General features: G+C 36.9%; 1 protein-coding gene across 3 annotated transcripts in view; it reads left to right on the forward strand.

Annotated features, from left to right (window-relative positions):
• The window catches only part of LOC149173867 (uncharacterized), a 173,010-nt gene that overhangs the window by 98,195 nt on the left and 52,301 nt on the right, over positions 1–22,514 (forward strand). For all 3 annotated transcript variants that reach the window (XM_089428025.1, XM_089428026.1, XM_089428027.1), the window contains exon 4: positions 21,272–21,342. In XM_089428025.1, coding sequence (XP_089284151.1) covers positions 21,272–21,342 — 71 coding nt within the window. The remainder of the gene's footprint in view (positions 1–21,271; positions 21,343–22,514) is intronic.

The raw sequence follows: 22,514 nt of genomic DNA on the forward strand, positions 1-22,514 counted from the left end.
AGTATTATGCCTTTTAATTATTTTTTCTTATCATCAAGATTAATGCCAAGCAACAAATAGAAGAACACAAGATATAGGCAAGACTTGAGACTACTTTTATCCATCAAGTCAACCTTGTTATGCTTCAATTCCATTGCTCCTGTAGCAGTCAATCTTCTTCATACGTGACCTTGAAGAGATCACCTCTGCAACCAATCCAAGCTACTTGATGTATTATTGTGATGCCACTGTAATAATTCCAACCAATCCGAGCACCGAGCACTGAGATGATATTGTTGTGATAACACCGAATCCTGCAATGCGAGTTCATCTGAGATGACAACGAACTTCTTCTTCTGTAATGGCATTGAGACCTTTTTCTTGAAGTCCTTCGAACACTACACATTGTGATATCCAAACTTCTTTCTGCAAAGACACCGAAACATTCATCCCAACTTCTTTGTGATCACCGAATGGAAATACTTTTGAAATTCAAACTTGGGATCTGTGTTTTTATGCGAGTTACTTAGGTTTGTATAATAGTAGTTTCTCCTTGTAATAGGTCGACATGTCGTTGTGAACAATTGTGTCATTATTATGGAGTCGACATGAATATTCATTCATTTTTGTAGGCCGACATGTGATCTCCTTATGGAATTCAACTTGATGGAGATCCTTTCAACAACAAGGAGACTTCGATGGATGGAGGAGTCTTCACAAATTTATTTTGACAATAACCTAAAGCCTACAATGGAGGCTTGACCTATACATTTGACCCAAGCATGAAACCCATGCTTTAATAAGTCAAATCAAATTAATAATAAAAATTCTTTTCACTTTCTTTTGACAAATATATTACATTTGACTCAAGTACAATAATGAAGACCGAACCTAGTTACATTTTCCAACACTCCCTCTTAACTAGGGAGGTATTCATATTTTCATATAACCAAAGAGGTACATAGAAGATCTCAAACCACATCATCTATGAAGAAGTTTAGGCACCGCAATGCCATGGACTAGATTCCTGACCAGGGCAATCTATCCATTGGTCTCTCCACAATTTAGGCACCGCAATGCCACAGACTAGATTCCTGACCAAGGAAATATATCTGGGTGGGACTAAGATGGACTCAAGCTTTCAGCCTCTCTAGGTACCATTAGGCTTACTCGCTAACCATCAACCCAAAGATCCAGGTGTGTATCCAAAAACAGAGCTCCATAATCAACACCATCTTTCCAATTTCGGGACCTAGACATCAAGACAAAGTGTCGTCCAGATGTCCTCCCAAACAATGCTTCACTCACAAAGCCTCAACACTCTAGATCCAGCATATCAAGGTTAACCAATCTCTCCCAATCAAATTGATTGGTAACCAGCATGCTATCAACACCTTTGAGAGATTCACTTGTACAAACACAACCCCAATCAATAAAATACTTTCATATATACATAATCAAATACAAACCTCCAGGGTCTTCCAGACAACTTGTTGTTGCTTCTCAACTTTTCATAGTAGGACTATCACCCGAATCTCTGATAGACGATTCCTCAATCATACACATTCCTTTCCTACTTCCCATGCAACAACATATCCTTCGAAATTCATTCTTCAATCAAAACCAAGCTATGCCCTCCCTCTCAACCAAAAAGCATCTCTTTATCCAAACTCCCTCTTAATCTAAGGGAGATCTCTTCTATTTTCGTCATCGGAGAATCTTTCATGGCTTCCAACCATTTTATCAGAGTTATTATCATCCCTTCATGCTTATCACATCAACGAACATCTTCACCATATTGAAGATTGTGTACCTGCACAACTTAGATAACAAGTACAACCAAAACTATAGAAACATGAAGTTAGCCATATCAAGATTACAGAAGCATTTCAACCTTACATATATCAGATACCCAAACTTAAACAAAAAACACATATTCTTCAACATCTTGCTAGGGACTGTCATAAACCCTAGATTACTTCATAACAACTTTCATTCCATCTCAATGTTTCTTTCAAAGGCGTGACATACCCTACTAAAACATATAGTAAACCCTAGAAACAATTCAAACAAATATAGCTCTACAAGGCATCTAACAACTTTCAAAATTCATATGTTAGATTTCATACAAATCCTAGATTTCATACAAGAGAATCAATCAAAACCAATCACAACTTAGTCATTAACATGATCAACTTCCACTAGAGTTAGTTGCAAACCCTAGAATTTCAATCAAACATCAATCCCAATCAAAACTCAGATTTCAACAATCTTACACAAATCTCAAATCATCATATTGTCATCATACATCAAACATTTTTACTTCTACTAAGGTTCAACTCCAAAACCCTAGAATTTCACAAATACTATCATCCTAGAAAGACAAACTTTGACTAGGGCTAGTTTGCAAACCCTAGGACTCATGACTATTTACACTTAAGTCAACACATATATCTAGGAATTCATCATCATGTCATAGGCAATGATAGAATGTTAGACATATACCAACCTAGACCATGCTAGGGCTTCAACCAAATGAACACATATCCAGGGTTTCATTCCTAGGACTCTAAATACATAACAAGGGTTTTGCTTATAGACCCAACCAAACCCTAAAGATCTAGGGTTTCATAGCAAAGAAAACCCACTATTTCAAACTTTCAAAGGTTTGGGATCTTAGACAAACATCATTCAATCCTAACAAGTTAAGATTTCATGATCATACTGAAATCCCAAACATGACATCATCAACAAAAACTTGAAATAACATTTCACAATAACCCTAAGCAGGCTAGGGTTTCACACATCGTCAGCATACACTTAGGCTAGGGTTTTCCAAAGAACTTGTCTAGGGTTCTATAAAATCAATAAAGAATATGAAGAGGGGTAGATTTATCAAGTAATGAATCACCTTGTTGTTGCACAAAATGTCTAGGCATCGCGATAACGCTTCAGATTGGGGGTGTCTAAGCACTGCGACAACGACTCAGATTGGGGGCTGTCACCCTGATCCCCAATCTCTCCGTTTAAGTTGTCTCCCAACAACACACTAAGGGGGGTAGACCCTATGGAAATGGGATGAAGAAGGACTAGTTGGGAGCCAACCAATCCGGGTGACACAATTGAGCGACCAAATACTTGTTTAAATCTAGCAAGACTTAAATGATTCAATTTAGACAATTGATACCAGTGCTTTGTGGAGTCAACTATATTGCTAAGAAATTTAGGACCAAGTATATGATGGACAACTGCTGCTAAGGACGATGTTATCATGATGAAGAGAGATGCAAGATGCGATTAGCAAGGGAAGAGTGAGTAGTCTTGAGGTAAGATCTTTTAAGGCTCAAGTACTTAGTATTTATTAACTTTATGACAAGAGTACTTAATGAACATAATTCTACACAAGACAAATGCAAATAGGATATAAAGATGCCAAAGATGTAATAATTTAAGTAAATAATGCTTCTTAAAGAAAGATCACTGATATGCCAAGATAATCATAAACCAATGATATTAATGTCAAGAGAATTAGAGAATCAAATCATTTACCCAATCTAAATGGCAATTCTTCAAGATCAACAATCTCCTTAGGATTTTTCAATGATTTCTCAATACTGATTATGCAGATGCTCAAAATATTCAATCAAAAGATATACAATTTTCCACAAGTCCACGATAGAATATTCAATAAAAAATGCTGATCACAAATACTTGAAATTTTTTCAAAACTAATTATTCAAGAAATATCCAATAATCCACGTAAATAGATCCAGACTTGGAGTTAAGTTCCTTCTTAAATAGTGAGTGATCTCAATGATTATTAAGCATTAAAACGAATGATCACAAGACTTAGTCGAAGAATGCAAATAATGAAAGCCTAAGCATTTAAATTTCAATGATTTAATATCCAGGATAACAATGAAATTTAGATGCTAATTAATGCTAAACACCTCTTCTGGAAATTCTTAATTTGTCTAATGTTTCATATCCAGAAAAATATATCTATTCTCATATAGTCAAACTTAGAGAAATTTAAAAATTTATATGTTGCCTCGACTATAGAAAATTTCAATTTTTACCCCACAAAGATTTTAAAGATTATAGGCCCAAAAATAAAAACTCTTATCACAAAAACTAAAAAAAAGGGAACTTAGATTTAAAATTTATGTCACACTTTTATTAATTTCAAAGTGATAATGGATATAAAATAAATATTTGATTTTTTATTAAAAGGGGCAATGCATCAAAAGATTAATGGTGATAAATGCTTATGAGAAGATCACTTTTAATTTTTTAAAGGGCCAAATTTTAATTTAATTTAAAAAATTAAATCTAAACCTTGACAAGTTGATAGACTAAGCCAATGTGAAGAGGTGATAGAGGTATGCAGTTCGAGAGGCATTCGAGCAGCGAGAAGGGAGAGCGATGATTGCAGGTCGAAGGATTTAGGAGCTAACAATGAGGAACTAAGGGAGCGCAATGTAGAATGTAGAGGGACGAGCTCATGCGGAGGGAGAAGTAGCGGGTAGCAAGGAAAAGAAGGGACGTGGGACTTAAGCCGAGGAGGTAAGGTGATATAAAGAGGAAGAGTTACGGGGCAGAGGAGTGATGGATTGTGTGAGGGAGAAGGGTAAGGCACAAGCAGAGAGGAAGGGTTATGCAGGGAGGAGATGGGCATGTGTGAAGGAAAAGAACACGAAATAGGAGGGAGCAGACATAAATAAAGCCATCGGATAGGTCAGAGGTAGGGTTGCGGATTGAGGTAGCATAAGTAGAGGATGAGGGGATGTAGTAGGAGCTAAGGGCAGCGGGTTAGGAAGAAGTTTAGCAGTGATGAGAAGAGGGAAAGATGAAGCTGCAGGCATGGCAGGGAAGGAAGAGCAGGGCTGAGGAAAATGCAGAGAAGAAGCCAAGGGTTGCCTAAAAGAAAAAAATAAATTAAATTTTTTTTTGCCCAAAAATCAATTTTTTCCTCACAATTCACTATGAAAATCACAGATCCTCAAATGAATGATTTCGTCGTATTTTATCCCCGCAAACAAAAAATTGAGGCTAGATCTTGCCCTCTAGGGCCTAGATCTGCTTCAAAACCCCAAATTTTCCTTAACAATCTTCAGATCTGAACCTGCACAACACAAAATAAAACTCCAGATCCCATACATATACAAAAATTAAATTTAAAACCCAAATCCCAAATTAGGAAAAAAAATTATGTTACAAAATTACATACCTATACAAATAATTTACAGATCTATCAGATCTGAGGAGTATGAGTCTGACTCCGCTTCCAGATCTGTATATCTAAGGCTTTTTCTAGCTAGATCTAGCTATTTAGCACAATCTTTAAAAGATAAGTAAAATTTTTAATTTAGGTATAGTTGTCACACAAAATATCTAGGCACCGCGACAACGACTCAGATCAAGGGCTGTCACGCTGATCCCCAATCTCTCCATTTGAGTTGTTTCCCAATAGCAGACTAAGAGGGGTAGACCCTATGAAAATGGAATGAGAGAAGACTAGTTGGGAACCAACCAATCTGGGAGACACAGTTAGGCAACCAATACTTGTTTAGATTGTGCAAGATTTTGAAGGATTCAATTTGATTTGAGGAAAATGTTACTAGTGCCTTGAGGAGTCAACTATCTTGCGAATGAAATAAAGGCCAAGTAATGGACGGGAAACCGCTACTAAATGGTTTGACTATCTTATATGCAAATGCAAAACTTAAAACTATGTGAAATGCAAGGACTTGGTTAATTTAGTTAAATGCCTGTTCTAAGTTTGATCCCTTAATGTTTCTATCGACCAAGCTTATGCTTGGAAGTAAAATTTTAATGTGCAAGTACTAGCTTAGTATGCAAATGCAAAGTGAACAGATGTGATGGCAAAAGGAGGGCTTGAAATATGAGTTATTCTGAGTTATGCTATGAGTGTTTTTAAACTTAAGGCTAAAAAAATGATCTTAATGTGAAAACAAATACTTATACCAGCAATGTAAAATACGAAGTCTGCACAAGTAATTACTGAAAATATAATAGGAAACCAATGTAAAATGCTGGAAATAAACACTTTATATTCAGGAATCCATTTGTATGAGGTACTCAATCAGAGATCATTAGATGCATAAGTAAAACTAAATTAGTCCTACTTGAATGAGCATGTAAAACAAATGCACTTCAGGAATATTAAGTGTTTAGATTTAGATCACAACAACTAGGTGCAAAGACTGAAATATCAGTTCTAGTCATCTGCTCTTAAAACAAATGACAATGCCAACGATTTATTTTAAACCTGTTATCTTATAACCATTCAAGATTCAGATTTTCACTGTGTGTAATAACAAAAACTTTAAATGATAAACTGATACCTAACAATTCAGAAAATTTCTGAGTTTAACTATTTCTAATCTAGTGATGCATTTGGTCTTAAAACTCAGAAATAAATTACTGAAAAGGCAATGAAATAATATTTCAAAAAATGGTCAATTAGCATGCAAAAGTTTCTGAAAATAATTCTATGTTTGAAATGTATTGCAAGGAAAGATTTGCAAACTAAATTTCTTGCTAAACTTTAGTTAACTGAAATATTATGCCAGTATTTGTCTTGCTTTCAATTAGATTAATGAAATGAAGTAAGGGTTTAGAGGATGTGTACCAGTCAGCTCCTAGGGGCTTGAAGAGACTTGGAGATGAGCTGCCCAAACCACTGAAAATCTTCAGATCCAAATGTCAACTCATAAATTTATTGGGAAAATTTTTGTTAAAAATTTTTAGGGAAATTTTATGGAAAAAATTAGTGAAGAATTATTGTGAAGGAGGCTACAAGGATGAGAGGCTTAAGGGCCTAGGAGGTAGCTGGAATGGACAACAAAGGGAAGGCCGAGAGCTGGAGGTGAGGGCCGAGGGTGGAGGCCATAAAGGAAGGCCGAAGGTGAAGGCCGAGAGTGAGGGAGGCCAAGAAGAAGGGAGGCTGAGAGGAAGGGGGAGATGGCCGAGGAGAAGATGCCGTGAAGGAGAGGGAAAACAGAGGAGCAGGGGAGCCGAGGGCTGAGGTAGATAAGGAGGCCAAGAGGAGGAAAGGAGGCCGTAAGGCTAGAGGGATAAGGGAGGCCGAGAGCAGGCCGAGAAGAAGGAAGGAGGCCGTGAAGGAAAAAAAGAGAGCAGGGGGCTGGAGATGGCCAGTGCAGGGCCTTCAGGCTGTAAAAAAAATTTGCCCACGATCTTTCGCGAGATCTGCAGAACCCGGATCGAGTTTTCCTTTCCAAAAATATTCTTCAACCTGCAAATAAACTGGAGATCAAATCTTGCCCTCTAGGGCCTAGATCTATCTCCAAAATCCACAAAAATCGTAGGCAATCCTCAGATCTGTTCATGCACAAACAAAAGATAGAAACCCAAAAACATGTATATACAAAAATATGAAATACCCAAAACCCCAATGACTTAAAAAGTTTGATATTTACAAATTTACAATAATATTCTACAGATCTAGCAGATCTGCAGATCAAAGCCCTATATTAGCCAGATTTAAACAATTTTGCACAAATTTAGAAATAAACTGGAAATTTTAAAGAGGCACAAGCCCAAGAAAAACCTTGCAAATAAAATGTCTTGTAAGATGACTTCATAAATAAAAAACAGTGGCCTCTTTAGATTCTGTAATCCAAGGGTCAGTTGATACAGCTGAGGATTTCCCCAAGCGCCAAAATCTTGAATAATAACTTTTGCACACTTAGATCTGATTATTAGATTAATAAAAATTCAAAATAATCATAAGATCATCAAGAAATAAAGATACCTGCTACTTCTATCAAACCAAAATGATATTTTAAAAACCCAAATATCTATGCAAGATACCTGTGCACGGATCAATCTTCAAAGGCTATTAACCAACAAATGCAAATAAAAACAACAGAGTATTAAGAGCAATATTACCACATAAATCTGAAAGAGGAATGCCACGGTCTAAAACCCCAAAGTCTTTGCATTTTATTAACCAGAAAAAAGTTACAAGAGCTTTCCAAAGCAAGTACACGGTTCAATGGCCGGATCCAAATAATGGTGAGAGCTCTAATTTATAGATAAATTCTTCAATATATTGATGTCTTGATTACCATCAAAGTAATCTCGATTGTTGATGAAGATCAAATGATCTTTTAATCATCACCGTCGAAATTAAGTTATTTTTTTTAGGAAATTCGAAATTCACTTTTAATTAACTCAAAAATGATTATTTTGAGTTAATTGCCTCAAAAATTGACTTTGACTTAACTACTATGGCCCAAGGGTCCAAATATCTTCAAAATTTCAATATTCTTTTGGCTGGGGACCTCCAGAAATTAAAAATTTTAAAACCCACAAATTTCAAATGTTGGGAAATTTAATTTTTCCTAGGACCTAAATTAATTAAATTTCTGGCTTAGCATTTTTAATTTATTTTAGCCAAAAAATTTAATTAATTGACTCATGTGGGGATTAATAAATTTTCCAACCCTCTAATATTTAGTCATGGTGTTTAATTATGAAGGACCATGCACTAAATATTTTTTACATCAAGATATTACAATTTAATACATGAAGGGGGAAAACTAGTTCCTTATAGACCCTCAACATTTGCCTATTTTTGTGACACAAAATATGATCTAGTAGACTAAGTGACTTGTAATAAAATAATCTAACCAAATAGCTAGAATTATTCCCAAATCACTTCTATAGAGACTAGATAAATAACACTAAGACTCATTTAAGATCTTGATGACAAAATCCACCCTAGCTTTGGGGTGAGGCTGAAGGGGAAAACTCTGCTGATCATCCATGTTTAGAAACACACATGAATCGGTGAGACAAAAAACCTCCTAGTAATAAAATAATCTAACCAAATAGCTAGAATTATTCCCAAATCACTTTTATGGAGACTCGATAAATAACACTAAGACTCATCTAAGATCTTGATGACAAAATCCACCCTAGCTTTGGGGTGAGGCTGGAGGGAAAACCATGCCGATCATCCATATTTAGAAACACACATGAATCGGTGAGACGAAAAATCTCCTAGGATGGAAATCATCATCAGAAAAATAAATTTACCTAGGTTGTTACATACATTTGCCTTACTAGGATGATTTACATTACAAAATGCAGAATGGGTTTACAAAACTCCAGTGTACATATAGCTGATAATGATGAATTTGTGGATCGTCTGAGTGCTTGGACATGATGGAAATCCTTGCGTGAAAAAATGTACAGCTATGGGGTAGTTGACATGGAGTGGTCAATGTCTGGCTCTGCTTGGGGGCACGTTGCTTCGTCGGAGGAATGTGAGAATCCAGAATCTGCATCCAAACAACACACAAGATTATATGAGTAGCGCCCATCCAAAATTCATTATATAACATTAAGCACATGAAAATAGAAGCTCTTCATTTATTAACTATTCTACTAACATGAAAATATAAATTTAGTCTAACTATAAAGTGAAAATGTTGAAATAACAGGGTGTAAGGTTAGAGATACAATACAAAGGATGCCTTGTGGCATCATATGTCTTCAATATAGTGCATATTGAGCATTTGCCTGCTTTCAGGCAAATCTGTGGGTTGTTTTTTGGATGTGCCATGTCCAATCCGAAAATCGAGTTGCCTACGACCATCAGACGCATCAAACTGCTTCCTTATTCTTTTTCTTTTTCGCTTCAGGCTTTTCTTCGTGGCAGGCTGTATCGTTGATGATGTGGAACATTTTGCTTGAGAACTTTTGCACAAAGTATTTAAGATATTTGTGACATGCCTCTCTTCATTCTGCATCTGTTTTGTGATAAGTGATGGATCAGTTTCACAAGTATTATGAGTTATAACTCGATCCTTTTCTATTTCTTCTCTGATCATGTCATCCACAACTAAATATTCGTTAATGGGATCAACCACTTTCTCAGGATATTCACAACAAGATGAGACCTGCTTTAATGGATTGGGAGAGTTATAATTTGTTGAAAGCTCCTTGATTTTCCGCCATCTGTCATCTGGATCAGACTGAAACTTCTATACCTGTGATTTCCTTTCTTCCAACCTCTTATGTATGGAAATCATTTCTCTGGCATGTCTTATTATTAATTTCGCTTGCTTGAGTTCAGTTTTCACGAATCTGTCTTGCACAGTGATACGATTAGCCTCCATAGTTTTCATTTCCCGAGTGTGCTTTGCTTCGATTTTAATCATATGATTCTGAATAATGAAAATTTGATTAGAATGATTAACTTTCGTTATCTTTAATCTGTTTTCGATGGTATCCATTTCTTCCATATTTATAACACATGGTGTTTGTTTTTTCTCTATGGCCAGTAATCTATTCTGAAGAGATATTTGACCAACTTCCATGTCCTTTATAATTTTATCATTCTTCGCTTTCATGCCCATGAAGCAATTTTGCATATAGTTTATCTCTTTCTTATGGTTTTCTTGCATGGTAGCTAACTGTTTGTTGTGATCAAATTCCATGATGGCCATTTCTTCATCATGTCTTTCTTCCATGGCAGTCATTTGATTGGAGTGATTGAATTCCATGATCGTTATCTTTTCCTCTAAGGCTAATAACTTGTTCTGTATAGAATCAATTTCCCTGGCATGATCAGCTGTTAATCTTGCTTGGTTAAGTTCCATATCTTTAATAAGTTGAGCCTGATTAACCTCTGTATTCTTGATTACTTGAGCTTGATTTAACTGTATGTCTTTAACCATCTGAATCAATTCCTTAACAAGATGCTTATCGTTGTCAACACTGATTTGAAAACTTGTTTCTGCTTCTCCACTATCATGGATTTGTCTTGCAATGGTACAAGTGGGTTCACCTTGAGAATTGTCTTGAAATCTTCCATTGATAGTTAAGTTCTTTACAAGATCACTTTCACTCTTTTGCATAGTACTAGGGGCACAAGGCGAGTCACCTTCTTTCATATATCTATCCTTAAAAGCATTGATGATGTATTGTAAAGAAGCGAAAGAATCCTCAGGACAATTACGAAACCAATCCATAGCATCACCTTCTAAGGAAAAGGAAAAGAGACGTATCTTGACATCTTCATGATTATATTGTGAAGGAAGACAATATCTGGTTATTATATGAGTAACCTTGCGGAGATGCTTTCCAACAGTGGCTGAATCACCACTCGAGAACAAAGGCAATTTATGAATAGCCTCTTCCGGTATATCATGAAGAGTATCATCCATGGTGACCTGCGTAAAGGGGGGAAGGGAACAGATGTTTGCTCACAAAAATAAAAAAGATCCACAAGAAGCAAGCTTCTAGTAGAAATTCTTGAAAAAAATGAAAGAAATGGAGTCGCCACTTGAGCATGAATCTAGCTTTCAGATTCCAAAGGCAGAAACCGAAAGGTTTTTTGAGAGAAGCAGATGTATATTAGGGAGGGTTTCTTGTCTAGGAGTAAATGGATGAATAAGTGGAGTTGCCACCCAAATAGGAAGTCAACCGAAATGTATAGGTGCTAAAGGTGTAGATGAAAGGATTAGTGAGACGACGAAAGATATGGTGATGAAAAGATGAAATGGCGCCAGAAAATACGGCATTGATTAGACAAAAAATGATAAGAAATTGAAAAAAATGAATGAGATGAACGAAGATAAAATGTCGTGAGGACCATTGACAAAAAAACTCTATCCCCGACAACGATGCCAAAAAATGTTCTCACAGAATATCTAGGCACCGCGACAATGACTCAGATTAGGGGCTGTCATATTGATCCCCAATCTCTCCGTTTGAGTTGTCTCCCAATAGCAGACTAAGGGGGTAGACCTTATGAAAATGGAACGAGGGAAGTTTAGTTGGGAACCAACCAATCTAGGAGACACAGTTAAGCAACCAATACTTGTTTAGATTGCGCAAGATTTTGAAGAATTCAATTTGATTGGAGGAAAATGATACTAGTGCCTTGTGGAGTCAACTATCTTGCGAAGGAAATAAAGGCCAAGTAAGGGTTTCCACATACATTTGATGTTCTGATGTGTTGCTTATGTCATTGTTGTGTTAAGTGGTTTGAATTGTTTTATATTGTTAAAATTGGCCATTATATTAATTCACCTCCCGCTCAGTATAATAGTAATTCCAACACACTTAATCTTGTGGATTCATTCATCAATCACTTGTATTAGAGATGTGAGGAGTGGAGTGCACTAGTCCAGTGTTGCGGGGGAGCGGCCCCCCCTCGAACTCGCTCCCGAACCGCGCTCCGGGCGGGAGCGGCTCGGGAGCGTGCTCCCAAAATCGCTCCCGGACGGGAGCGATTTTCGGGAGCGCGCTCCCTTAAAAAAATTTGCGCTCCCTGGTCTGTCAGGGAGCGACTTAGGGAGCGATTTCAGCCGGGCCGGGAGCGGGTCGGCGGAAAAAAAATCCGCCGGACCCGAAATTTCAAAAAAATTTAGAATTTTTTTATTTTATTTTATAAGCCCAATGGGCCAAAAAAATTTCATTTCAACTTCATTGAGCAAGAGATTGAGAGCTGGAGCAAGAGCAAAGGAGCAAGGAGCAAGAGCTGAGGAGCAAGGAGCCAGAGCTGAGGAGCGAGGAGCAAGTGCCAAGGAGCGAGGAGCAAGCCTGCAGAGGTAAGTAACTTAATCATTTAGTTAGTTTAGCTGGTTAGGTAGTTAATTTGGTTAATTTAATATAGCTGTATGAGTTTAAAGATCATGTATTTAAATTAAATGAATTAATCCCGATAAACTAAATTAATTTGCAGATTCAAGACTCAAAACCCTACAAACATCAAACACCATGGACCTGGGGATATTTATTGGCATTTTCCTCTTCCTGGTCCCTTTTATGGTTATTATGGTGGTGGAGAGTAGGAAACGGAGGGGGCCTCAAACTGAAGAGGTGGATGAAGAAGCCGGAGGAAGTCAAATGGGTGAAAACCCCAGTGAGGAGGAGGTGGAGGAGGGTGAACATGACCCTCAAAAAACTAAACAAGACCAAACTCCATTGTGGAAATATGTTCACAGGGCTGAAACAGGGAGAGGGGGTGGAACCACTAAATTTCATTGCCCCCATTGCAACACTGATTACACAGGCTCATACACCCGTGCTAGAAGACACCTCTGTGGGAAAAGGCCATAGGATGGAGAGAAACAAATAGGAATCAAAACTTGTGCAGCGGTGTCAACAGCGGATAGAGCCAAATACATAAAGGAAGAGGAGGACGCCCAATACAGAACAAAAAGATCAAGGGGTTTCTTTGAACCAAGCTCACAATCACAAAGAACTCCTTCATCATCCTCCCAAGGCAGTGGATATGGACATGGAGGCACAGGGTCATCATCTTTAAGGCGTAGAACCATATCAGGTTTCCTTGATGAGGGGTGTAGGAATGATGTGGATTCAAAAGTTTACAGGTTCCTCTATGCATGTGGGATACCATTCAATGTTCTACGCTCACCTTATTGGCACGAAATGGTTTCTGCCATAAATGATGGCCCTAAAGGATACAAGAGCCCTGGGTATGACAAGGCAAGAACTGTTGGCCTTGATCATGAAAAAGCAAAAATATCACATTCTTTGAATAAAATGACAAGTTCTTGGACTGACAATGGGGTGTCCATTGTATCTGATGGATGGACAAATGTAAAAGGCAAGCCATTGATAAGTGTTCTTGCTGTGTCTGTTAGTGGTCCCATCTTTCTAGCTGCACATGATTACTCAGACAAGTTCAAGACTGCTATCAACATTGCAGAAGCATTACTTGAAACAATTGAGCGTATTGGCCCATACAATGTCATCCAAGTCATCACTGATAATGCTCCTAATTGTAAGGCAGCGGGAGCAATTATTGAGGATAAATACCCGAACATATTTTGGTCTGGATGTTTGGTTCACACATTGAACCTTCTGTTGCATGATATTGTCAAAAACAAAAATGAACAATACCAATGGATTGGTGATTTGTACAAGAAAGGAAAAAAATGATAAAATTTATTACAAATCATAGCAATACCCATGGCCTTTTCCGCAGTCACTCGAGATTGGAGTTGCTGAAGATTGCGAGGACTAGATTTGGTAGCTATTACCTCACCTTCAGGCGCCTTTTGAAGGTAAGAGAGGCATTAGCTAGCATGGTATCAAGTCGACATTGGCAGGTGTTAAAGGAAAGGGCTACAAATGTAGCTGACATGGCAGGTTTTGAAACGGTGGAGGAGGTCGCTCTTGATGGGCAGTTTTGGACAACTGTGAGGCAGGTATTGGATTTCACCAAGCCAATTTATAACATGATTCGGTTTGCAGATACAGACAAACCAGTGATTGGCGAGGTGTATGAGCAAATGGATACCATGTTGGGGGAAATAAAAGACATTGTTCATAATAGAGATCCCAACTTGTACAAACTGATTCATGATTGTGTGTGTGAACGGTGGAATAGGCTTAACCTTCCACTACATTGCTTGGCGTATATCCTTACGCCAAAATACTACTCAGCATCTTGGTTGGGCCAACCTGCAGCAGGGGGTGGTGTTAGGACCAAACCCCATTTAGATCAAGAGGTAACTAAAGGATATCTGGAAGCATTAGAAAAGTTGGTGCCTGACAGGGAGGAATGTGTAGCTGTGCGCCTTGAAATAGGCAGATACTTCAGTGGCAGTGGTTTGTATGGTAACTTCCATGCAATGGACGACAAAGATAAATTTGATTCTCTCACATGGTGGGAAACATATGGCGGCCACGGACTTTTGCCAAAATTGGCAAAAAAAGTTCTTTCACAGGTTGTAAATTCTTCTTCTGTAGAGAGGTGTTGGAGCACCTACAGTTATATACATAATGTGAAAAGAAACAGACTCAACGAAAACCGAGTAGAAAGCTTGGTTTATGTGCACTACAACTTGAGGTTGTTGAGCCATTACTGTGATCGGGCTAATGAAGATCCCACATATAAAATTTGGGACAATCACCCTGAGGACAACAATTTGGAGGATGGCATTGTACATATTGAAGAACTAGAAGAGGAGCTTGTACGGGATGAAAATGAAGCAGCTGCAGCAGCCATGCCACCTCCACCTCCACCATCCAGTAGCAGTGCTCGAGGCCCGAGTCTTGTTCCATTGCTGTCGCCACCTCCATCGACAACCTCACGTGGAGGTTCTAGTTCTGGTCGTCGGTCTGTGCGGGAGACTCCTAGAAGACCACCACGACCTGCTTATACTCCTGGAGACTCTCGTGGCAAGGGCCACTTGTAGATTTACAGTTTACTTGTCTTTTTTAGTTTCTATTAGACTTTAGTTTTCATAACTGTTGAGTTTTGAGTCCTTGACTCTTGACTCTTGACTCTTTCATATCATTATGACATTATGATATTTTTTGTAAACATTATATCACTGTGACAATGAAAATTTGAAGTTTGAAGTTGGGCCTTGGCAATTATAACTCATTGGTAATGATTGTGAATTATGAATATGATGCTTTGTGAAAGACTAAAGTTGTTTCATTTCATCTCATTATTCATGTTTCATTTTATAAATTTTTAACATTTCATATCATGTTAACAGTTAGAAGTTAGGACTTAGAAATATCTTCGATATTACTTCTTGTAATGGTTAAACTTGGCTTACAAGTACAACTTTGGTGATCAATGATGATAAATGTTATTGAATTTTCAATTCTGAAAGCTTGAAGTTGAAACTTTAATATTGAATTTGATGAATCATGATTTATAAGACTCAATATGTTGCAGTTGTAATATGTATTTTAGTATTTACTAACTTGTGGACATGGTTGATGACGATTATAATTTCTAGATGATTGATGTGATATGGTTCAATGATCAATTTATGTTTTTTTATGTTTTTTATGTCTATTTCATCATTCTACATGTTTTTGTTGACATATATGTATCAAAAATTAAAAAATATAAAAAATATATATATTTTTAAAAAATCGCTCCCGGATTCGCTCCCAAACCGGGAGCTTCTGAAAATGGTCACTCCCGCTCCTGCTTCCACTCCCGCTCCCCGCTCCCGCTCCCGCTCCCAAGTAACATTGCACTAGTCACTCTTTGTCTTTATACTTTTCATTGTATTATCATTTGTCTTTGAGTGCTAAATGTCTTGGAGAAGTTCAAGGGTAATTCTAGGCTTAGTGTTTCACACTAAGAAGACAAGGAAGGCTAAGGTAGGCTAGGGTACGTGATGAGCTAGCAGGTAAAGAAGCACTGATCTTGTAGATCTTGTGAAAAAGTGTCAAGTACACACTCATATTGAGAAGGGGTAGGGTGAATTAGTATAATACAATTTCTACTTATTTAAACATTCATGAACCATAAGAAAACATTCACATATGAGATTTATTAGCTTCAAAATATGGAACAAAAGATTTATTTCCAGGAGAAAACCACAAAATTCTTTTTGTAATTCTTTGTGGGCACCAAGCTACTATTACAAATATTTGTAGGTACCAACATATTGGATAGACCAATCCCCATTGTTGCAAATACTCATAGGCACCAACCTACTAGAGACACGAATCCCCACTGTTGCAAATATTTCGTAGGCACCAACCTACTAGAGACACCAATCCCTACTACTGCAAATATTCGTAGGCACTAACCTATGTCACCGAGTTTGCTTACCGCTTTCGCCTTCACCGGGTCTATTAGCTGCTTCTACCTTCAGCAAGTCTGCTTGCTGCTTTTTCCTTCACCAATTCTGCTTCTCCTAAAACTGATTGTTTTTGGTCTCTTCCTAAGAACAAACAGGTACATTATGCCATGTATCCAATTTTGCAAATCTGATTTTGAAATTTTTACTTGAGGCACTTCTATGTCTCCTCGGATCTTTGAAATTTTCACAGTCTAAAAAGTCCCTTTGTGCTCGAGATCATTGTCATTCTATTTGCAACCTGGAAGTGTACCACCTAACATTAGGCATTATAGATATCCACGTGCACAAAAGAGCGAGATTGAGTGTATGGCTCATGAAATGTTAGCAGCGGGCATCGTTCATCCTAGTCGGAGCACTTTCTCTTCACTAGTGGTGATGGTTATTAAAAAGGATGGTTCATGGAGGGCATGTCTAGATTAGAGACAACTCAACAAACTGGCAATCAAAGATAAGTTTCCTATTCCTGTCATTGATGAATTATTAGATGAATTACATGGAGCAATTTTCTTTACTAAGTTGGATCTTCATTCTAAATATCATCAATTCAAAATGAGGCAAGAAGACATCTCCAAAACAACCTTTAGAATAGATGGAGGTCATTATGAGTTTTTGGTTATGCCATTTGGACTTAGAAATGCACCTTCAACATTTCAAAGCTTCATGAATTCTATTTTCAAACCTTTCCTTAGAAAATTTGTGCTAGTATTTTTTGATAACATACTAATCTACAACAAATCTTGGGAAAAGCATGTACAACACGTTGACAGGTTCCTGACACTATTGGAAGAGCAACAACTATACGTAAAGCCTTTCAAGTGTGCCTTTTGGGTTCAAGAAGTTGAATATTTGGGTCTTATTATATCACTAGATGGTGTTAAGGTGGATCCTAACAAAATCAAAGCTACGAGGGAATTAGCAATCCCTAATACCTTGAAGAAACTTAGAGGATTCTTAGGATTGATAGGATATTATTGCAAGTTTGTCAAGAATAATGGTCAAATAGCAACACCTTTAATAAAATTAAGGAAGAAAGAAGCATTTTCTTAGACTAAAGAAGCAACCAAAGCTTTTGAATAACTTAAAGAAGCTGTGTACAACTTGTGTCTTGGTGACACCTGTCTAGGCATAAATCTTCATTGCAGAGTGTGATGCCTCAAGGCATGGCATTGTTGCAATTTTGATGTAAGAAGGAAGGTCCCTTGCCTTTGAAAGCAACGAACTTAAAGGGAAGAGCTTGCTCAGACCCATCTATGAAAAATAAATGTTGGCCATACTACATGAAGTTAAGAAATGGCGTCCATGCCTAATAGGAAGACACTTCAAAATAAAAACAGATCATGATAGTCTGAAGTAATTCTTGGAGGAAAATACTATCCTCAAAAGAGCTACAAAGATGGGTCATAAACATGTTGGGTTATGACTTTGAAATTATCTACAAAAAGGAAAAACAAAATATTGTGGCAAATGCACTCTCAAGGAAAGAGGAAGACAAATGGTTTATTATGTGCTATTTCCATTCCATAATTTGATTGGGTGGAAGAAACAAGGATAGAATGGCAATGAGATGAGAAGATATGCAAGATCATTCAAGAGCTACAAGAGGACCCCGATGTAGTAGAACAATTTATGTGGAAAAATGATTTGTTATGGTATCAAGATCACTTACGCTTATGTAAGAATTCTTAGCTCAAACAGAAGGTCCTTTTGGAATTACACACTTCTCTTTTCATATGACATTCAGGGTTCTTGAGGACATACCATAGGATCAAGAAAGATTTTTTTGGGAAAGTCTTAAAGCAAATGTGCAATAATTTGTGGTAGAGTGTGTGGTATGCCAACAAAATAAAGGAGAGACTGTCAAGACCCCAGGGCTCCTTCAGCCATTAGCCATACCAAGTCGACGATGGGAAGAAGTTTCAATGGATTTTATTACAACTTTATCCAAATTTGAAGGAAAGAGTGTCATTATGGTAGTGGTAGATCGAATGAAAAAGTATGCCCACTTTTTCTCTCTTTCTCATCCTTTTAAAGCAAGTACTGTGGCAAAAGAATTCATGAAAACATTCCAAAAGCTACATGGAATACCAAATATTGTTGTAAGTGACAAAGATCAAATTTTCACTAGAAATTTTTGGAATATCAAATGAAAAAGTATGCCCACTTTTGCTGTCTTTCTCATCCTATTAAAGCAAGTACTTTGGCAAAAGAATTCATGAAAACATTCCAAAAGCTACATGGAATACCAAATATTGTTGTAAGTGACAAAGATCAAATTTTCACTAGAAATTTTTGGAATGGATTATTTTCTGGTTTGGGTACTCAATTGGCTCACAACTCATCTTACCATTCTCAATTTGACGGGCAAAATGAGATTGTGAATACATGTTTAGAAGGATATCTATGATGATTTGCATATGATAAATAGACACAATGGGTCAAATGGTTGCCCTTGGCAGAATGGTGGTATAACACATCCTTCCATACCTCATAAAAAATGTCACCATTTATGGCACTTTATGGATATCATCCTCCATCCATCACATCACCCTTGAAAGGGACTATAAAGGATCAAGTAGTAGAGGACCACATACAACACCAACAAGAGGTTCTCAAACTATTGAAGGACAACTTGGTTATGGCACAAAATAGGATGAAACAACAAGCATATCAACATCACAGTGAAAGGGAATTTGAAGTGGGGGATTGGGTATTTGTGAGACTACAACCATATAAACATATGTCCCTCAAGCAACAAAAGAAGGACAATAAATTAGCTTCGAGGTATTATGGCCCCTATAAGGTGTTGCAGAGGATTGGAAGTATGGCTTACAAATTGGAGTTGCCTCCATCTTCACGTGTACATCCAATCTTCCATGTTTCTTGCTTAAAGAAGGTAATCGATGACAAGATCCTAGTCCAAACTATTCTACCAGAGATTAATGAAGAAGGGAAAATAATACTAGAACTAGAAACAATTTTGGAAACAAGGACTAAGCAACCGAGAAGTCGAGAAATTATTGAGTACCTACTAGTGGAAGAAGTGGCATGAGAAGATGAGTTGTTCATGCAGAAACAACCACATATAGTCAAGTGTTGTGGTAACACTTCTTTGAAGGTGAGGGGCATGTTAAACCCTATATAAGCCCCTTGTTAACCAAAATACCTCTTTTTAAGCCCTAGATATTGAGCAATTACATTTCTATTGTTATATTGTTATGTAGGCTAGAACCCCTCATGGTCCCATTTTGTTATAATTGCACCCTTTGTCTCCTATATATACACTAAGGATACCTAGTCTTAGGATCATCAAATAATGTCTTGTACATCGTATTCATTGTAGGAGGTTTTCCCCTCTAAGAGGAATGTAATTGTTGGTTCCTTATCTTTTTTTAAGGCACAAGGATAATAGCTAAAAAGGTCTTCAAATATAGGGTATCCAAAATGGGCATCAAGAGTCGAAGAATATTTCTGACAATCTCCATCTTGCAATCTTTATCTTAGATATCTGTAGTCTCCCCTTGTATTTAACATCAATGCCAACAATATTTCGAACAAAAAGAAGTCTAGGGCTTTGGAAATCCTAGTGCTACTTGTTATGCTTGTTAAAGAGGAGTAGAGATTGTGATTCCTTGCACACTTTTGGGATGGAAGTGTAGCAACCAAGGAGGATCTTTAATGAAAAAACAGCTAATGTAGGAGATTTTCCTAGCTAGGAGTTGGTGGCTAGGGTTTAGAAAGCTGGAGTACCATCTTGTGATAAGCTATGACTATGTACGTGTTTTTCATTTCTTATATATCACTTAAGTGTTTCAACTGTTCAATTACTATGTATTTGTAGATTTGATTTTTAACTTGTGTTTTATCCTTGATTGGGTCAATTCTAGAATTGTTTTTTAGGCTGATTTTACATAGCAAAGGGCTGAAATTGTTGAAAGATTTAGCGAACAACCATGTTCAGCAGTGGTTGTTTGACTTCTACAAGATGCTTCATCATAAATGGTAGGCATATCTTGTTCAGCTACTTTCAACAACTCAAATGCCAAAAAATAACATGAGACATGGGTTGTTTGTTATGAATTTAATAATCTTATTACATTGCTTAATAAGCTCTGTGAATGAAGAAACATCCCTGTTCAACTGATGCACTGCAAGGTTCAATGAATGAATCTTGTAAGAAGTCCAAAAGATACAAGGATACCTAATTTCAACCGTCAATCTAACAGCTTAACAAACATGTGCATTCTTTGTTATTACTTTCAAGTTTTACCATGGACTATCAAGCTCTCTCAATTATTTCCATGAATATTTTGGCAGTGTTTTCTATGTGCTTCTCCTGTAAGGATCTGCCTTGAGCAATTATGAACAATGACACGGTCCATTAAATAAGCAATGGCATTTAGTAGTTGCCTACGAGAATGATCGGGATTCGGAACATATAATGATTAGTGACAAGTTGTTATTTGATCAGAATTGATAAATCCAGTCAAGTAAAAGTAAAAACTAATGGATAATGAAGATATTTCTTTTACTCTGTTTATTTGTAAGGTAGAATTTTTGCATTTATGGCATGTCCATTCTTAGTAATATAACTGCTTTGTTTTAAAGATAAAGAAATTCACTGAAATTGTTCTCTGGATGAACAGAAAGTGCTTGTAGGAAGCCATTATTAAATAATGTTGAACTAAGTGAAATGTGCAAAGGAAGTACACCTCAGGTATGACACAATGGCTGCCATCACAAGCACATTTTTGTTACGTAGAATTACTAGAGAATTTACATTTTCATAGTTTTGTGTATTAGGTAGTTTATTCAATATTGGTGTTCTTGCAGTTAGCTTACTTTCTATATGGTATACATGTAGTTTTACAAGAACCATATTTTTGTGAGGGAGGTTTCTGGGGATAGAAATGCATTTTAGCAATCCAATCATGGTATTAGAATACATCACAGAGACATTGTTTAGGAATTTCAAGTGGGATTTCAGTGAAAAATTATATTATTTATTTCTGAATAATTTGTAAAAAAATTGTATTATTTTTAAATTAACTTGCATTATATTTGTAAAAATGTTCTTATGTACAATATAAAGGTAAAGATATTTAAATGACTATCCTGATAATGTGGGGATGCCAAATAATGTTGAACATCGGTTTTCACCCAAAGTTACATGAGTTTAGAGTAATGAAAATGAAGCATAGTAATCGGAAGATACGCGTATGTGCATGACTTAAATAAAGAAATAACAATATTCAGGGGGACACATAATGGCATTGTGCTCTTATTCAATACAATAGTCAATTTATGTTATGTACACAAGATTAATAAAGATTGGGTTATTAAGTACATATGATGTACATGCAAATAAATATTATATAAGTTGTGGTTTATGTTGGCAATCGGTAGCTAGTTTTGTCATTTCTTTAAGAACTCAGGACATCTTGCAGTCAGTCTTGAGTAGGTGGTTAAATTTTCAACTCATTATAGCAGATCAGTACTCAATGAATTTACCCTATGGCTGAACTGAAACCATTAAGAAACACTAGTAAAACTTTAGATTTTCTAAAACTAAGAGCATAATAAGGAGTTAGATACTGTATATCAGAATTTCTGACCAATCTGGTAAGTGAAGTAGTGTACATCTGAGAAATACTTAATCTGCAAATCAAAACCAGCAAGCTAGAAATCTGTAGCAGCAATCACATAAATTTTCATTAACACAGAATAATTACAATGACTACTAACACCCCAAGTAATGCACCCCACATGTGCCAAGAATAGGTAGACACATACCAACACACACAAAGCACACTCCTCTGGGTAACTCCTCAAGCAGTGCATCCCACATGTGCCAATAATAGGTAGAAACATGACAATACACGCAAAACA

The sequence above is a fragment of the Pinus tabuliformis genome, chromosome 4_2, assembly GCF_031772625.1.
Source record: "Pinus tabuliformis cultivar Carrire ecotype Pingquan chromosome 4_2, CPIR1, whole genome shotgun sequence".
NCBI classification, from domain to species: Eukaryota; Viridiplantae; Streptophyta; class Pinopsida; order Pinales; family Pinaceae; genus Pinus; species Pinus tabuliformis.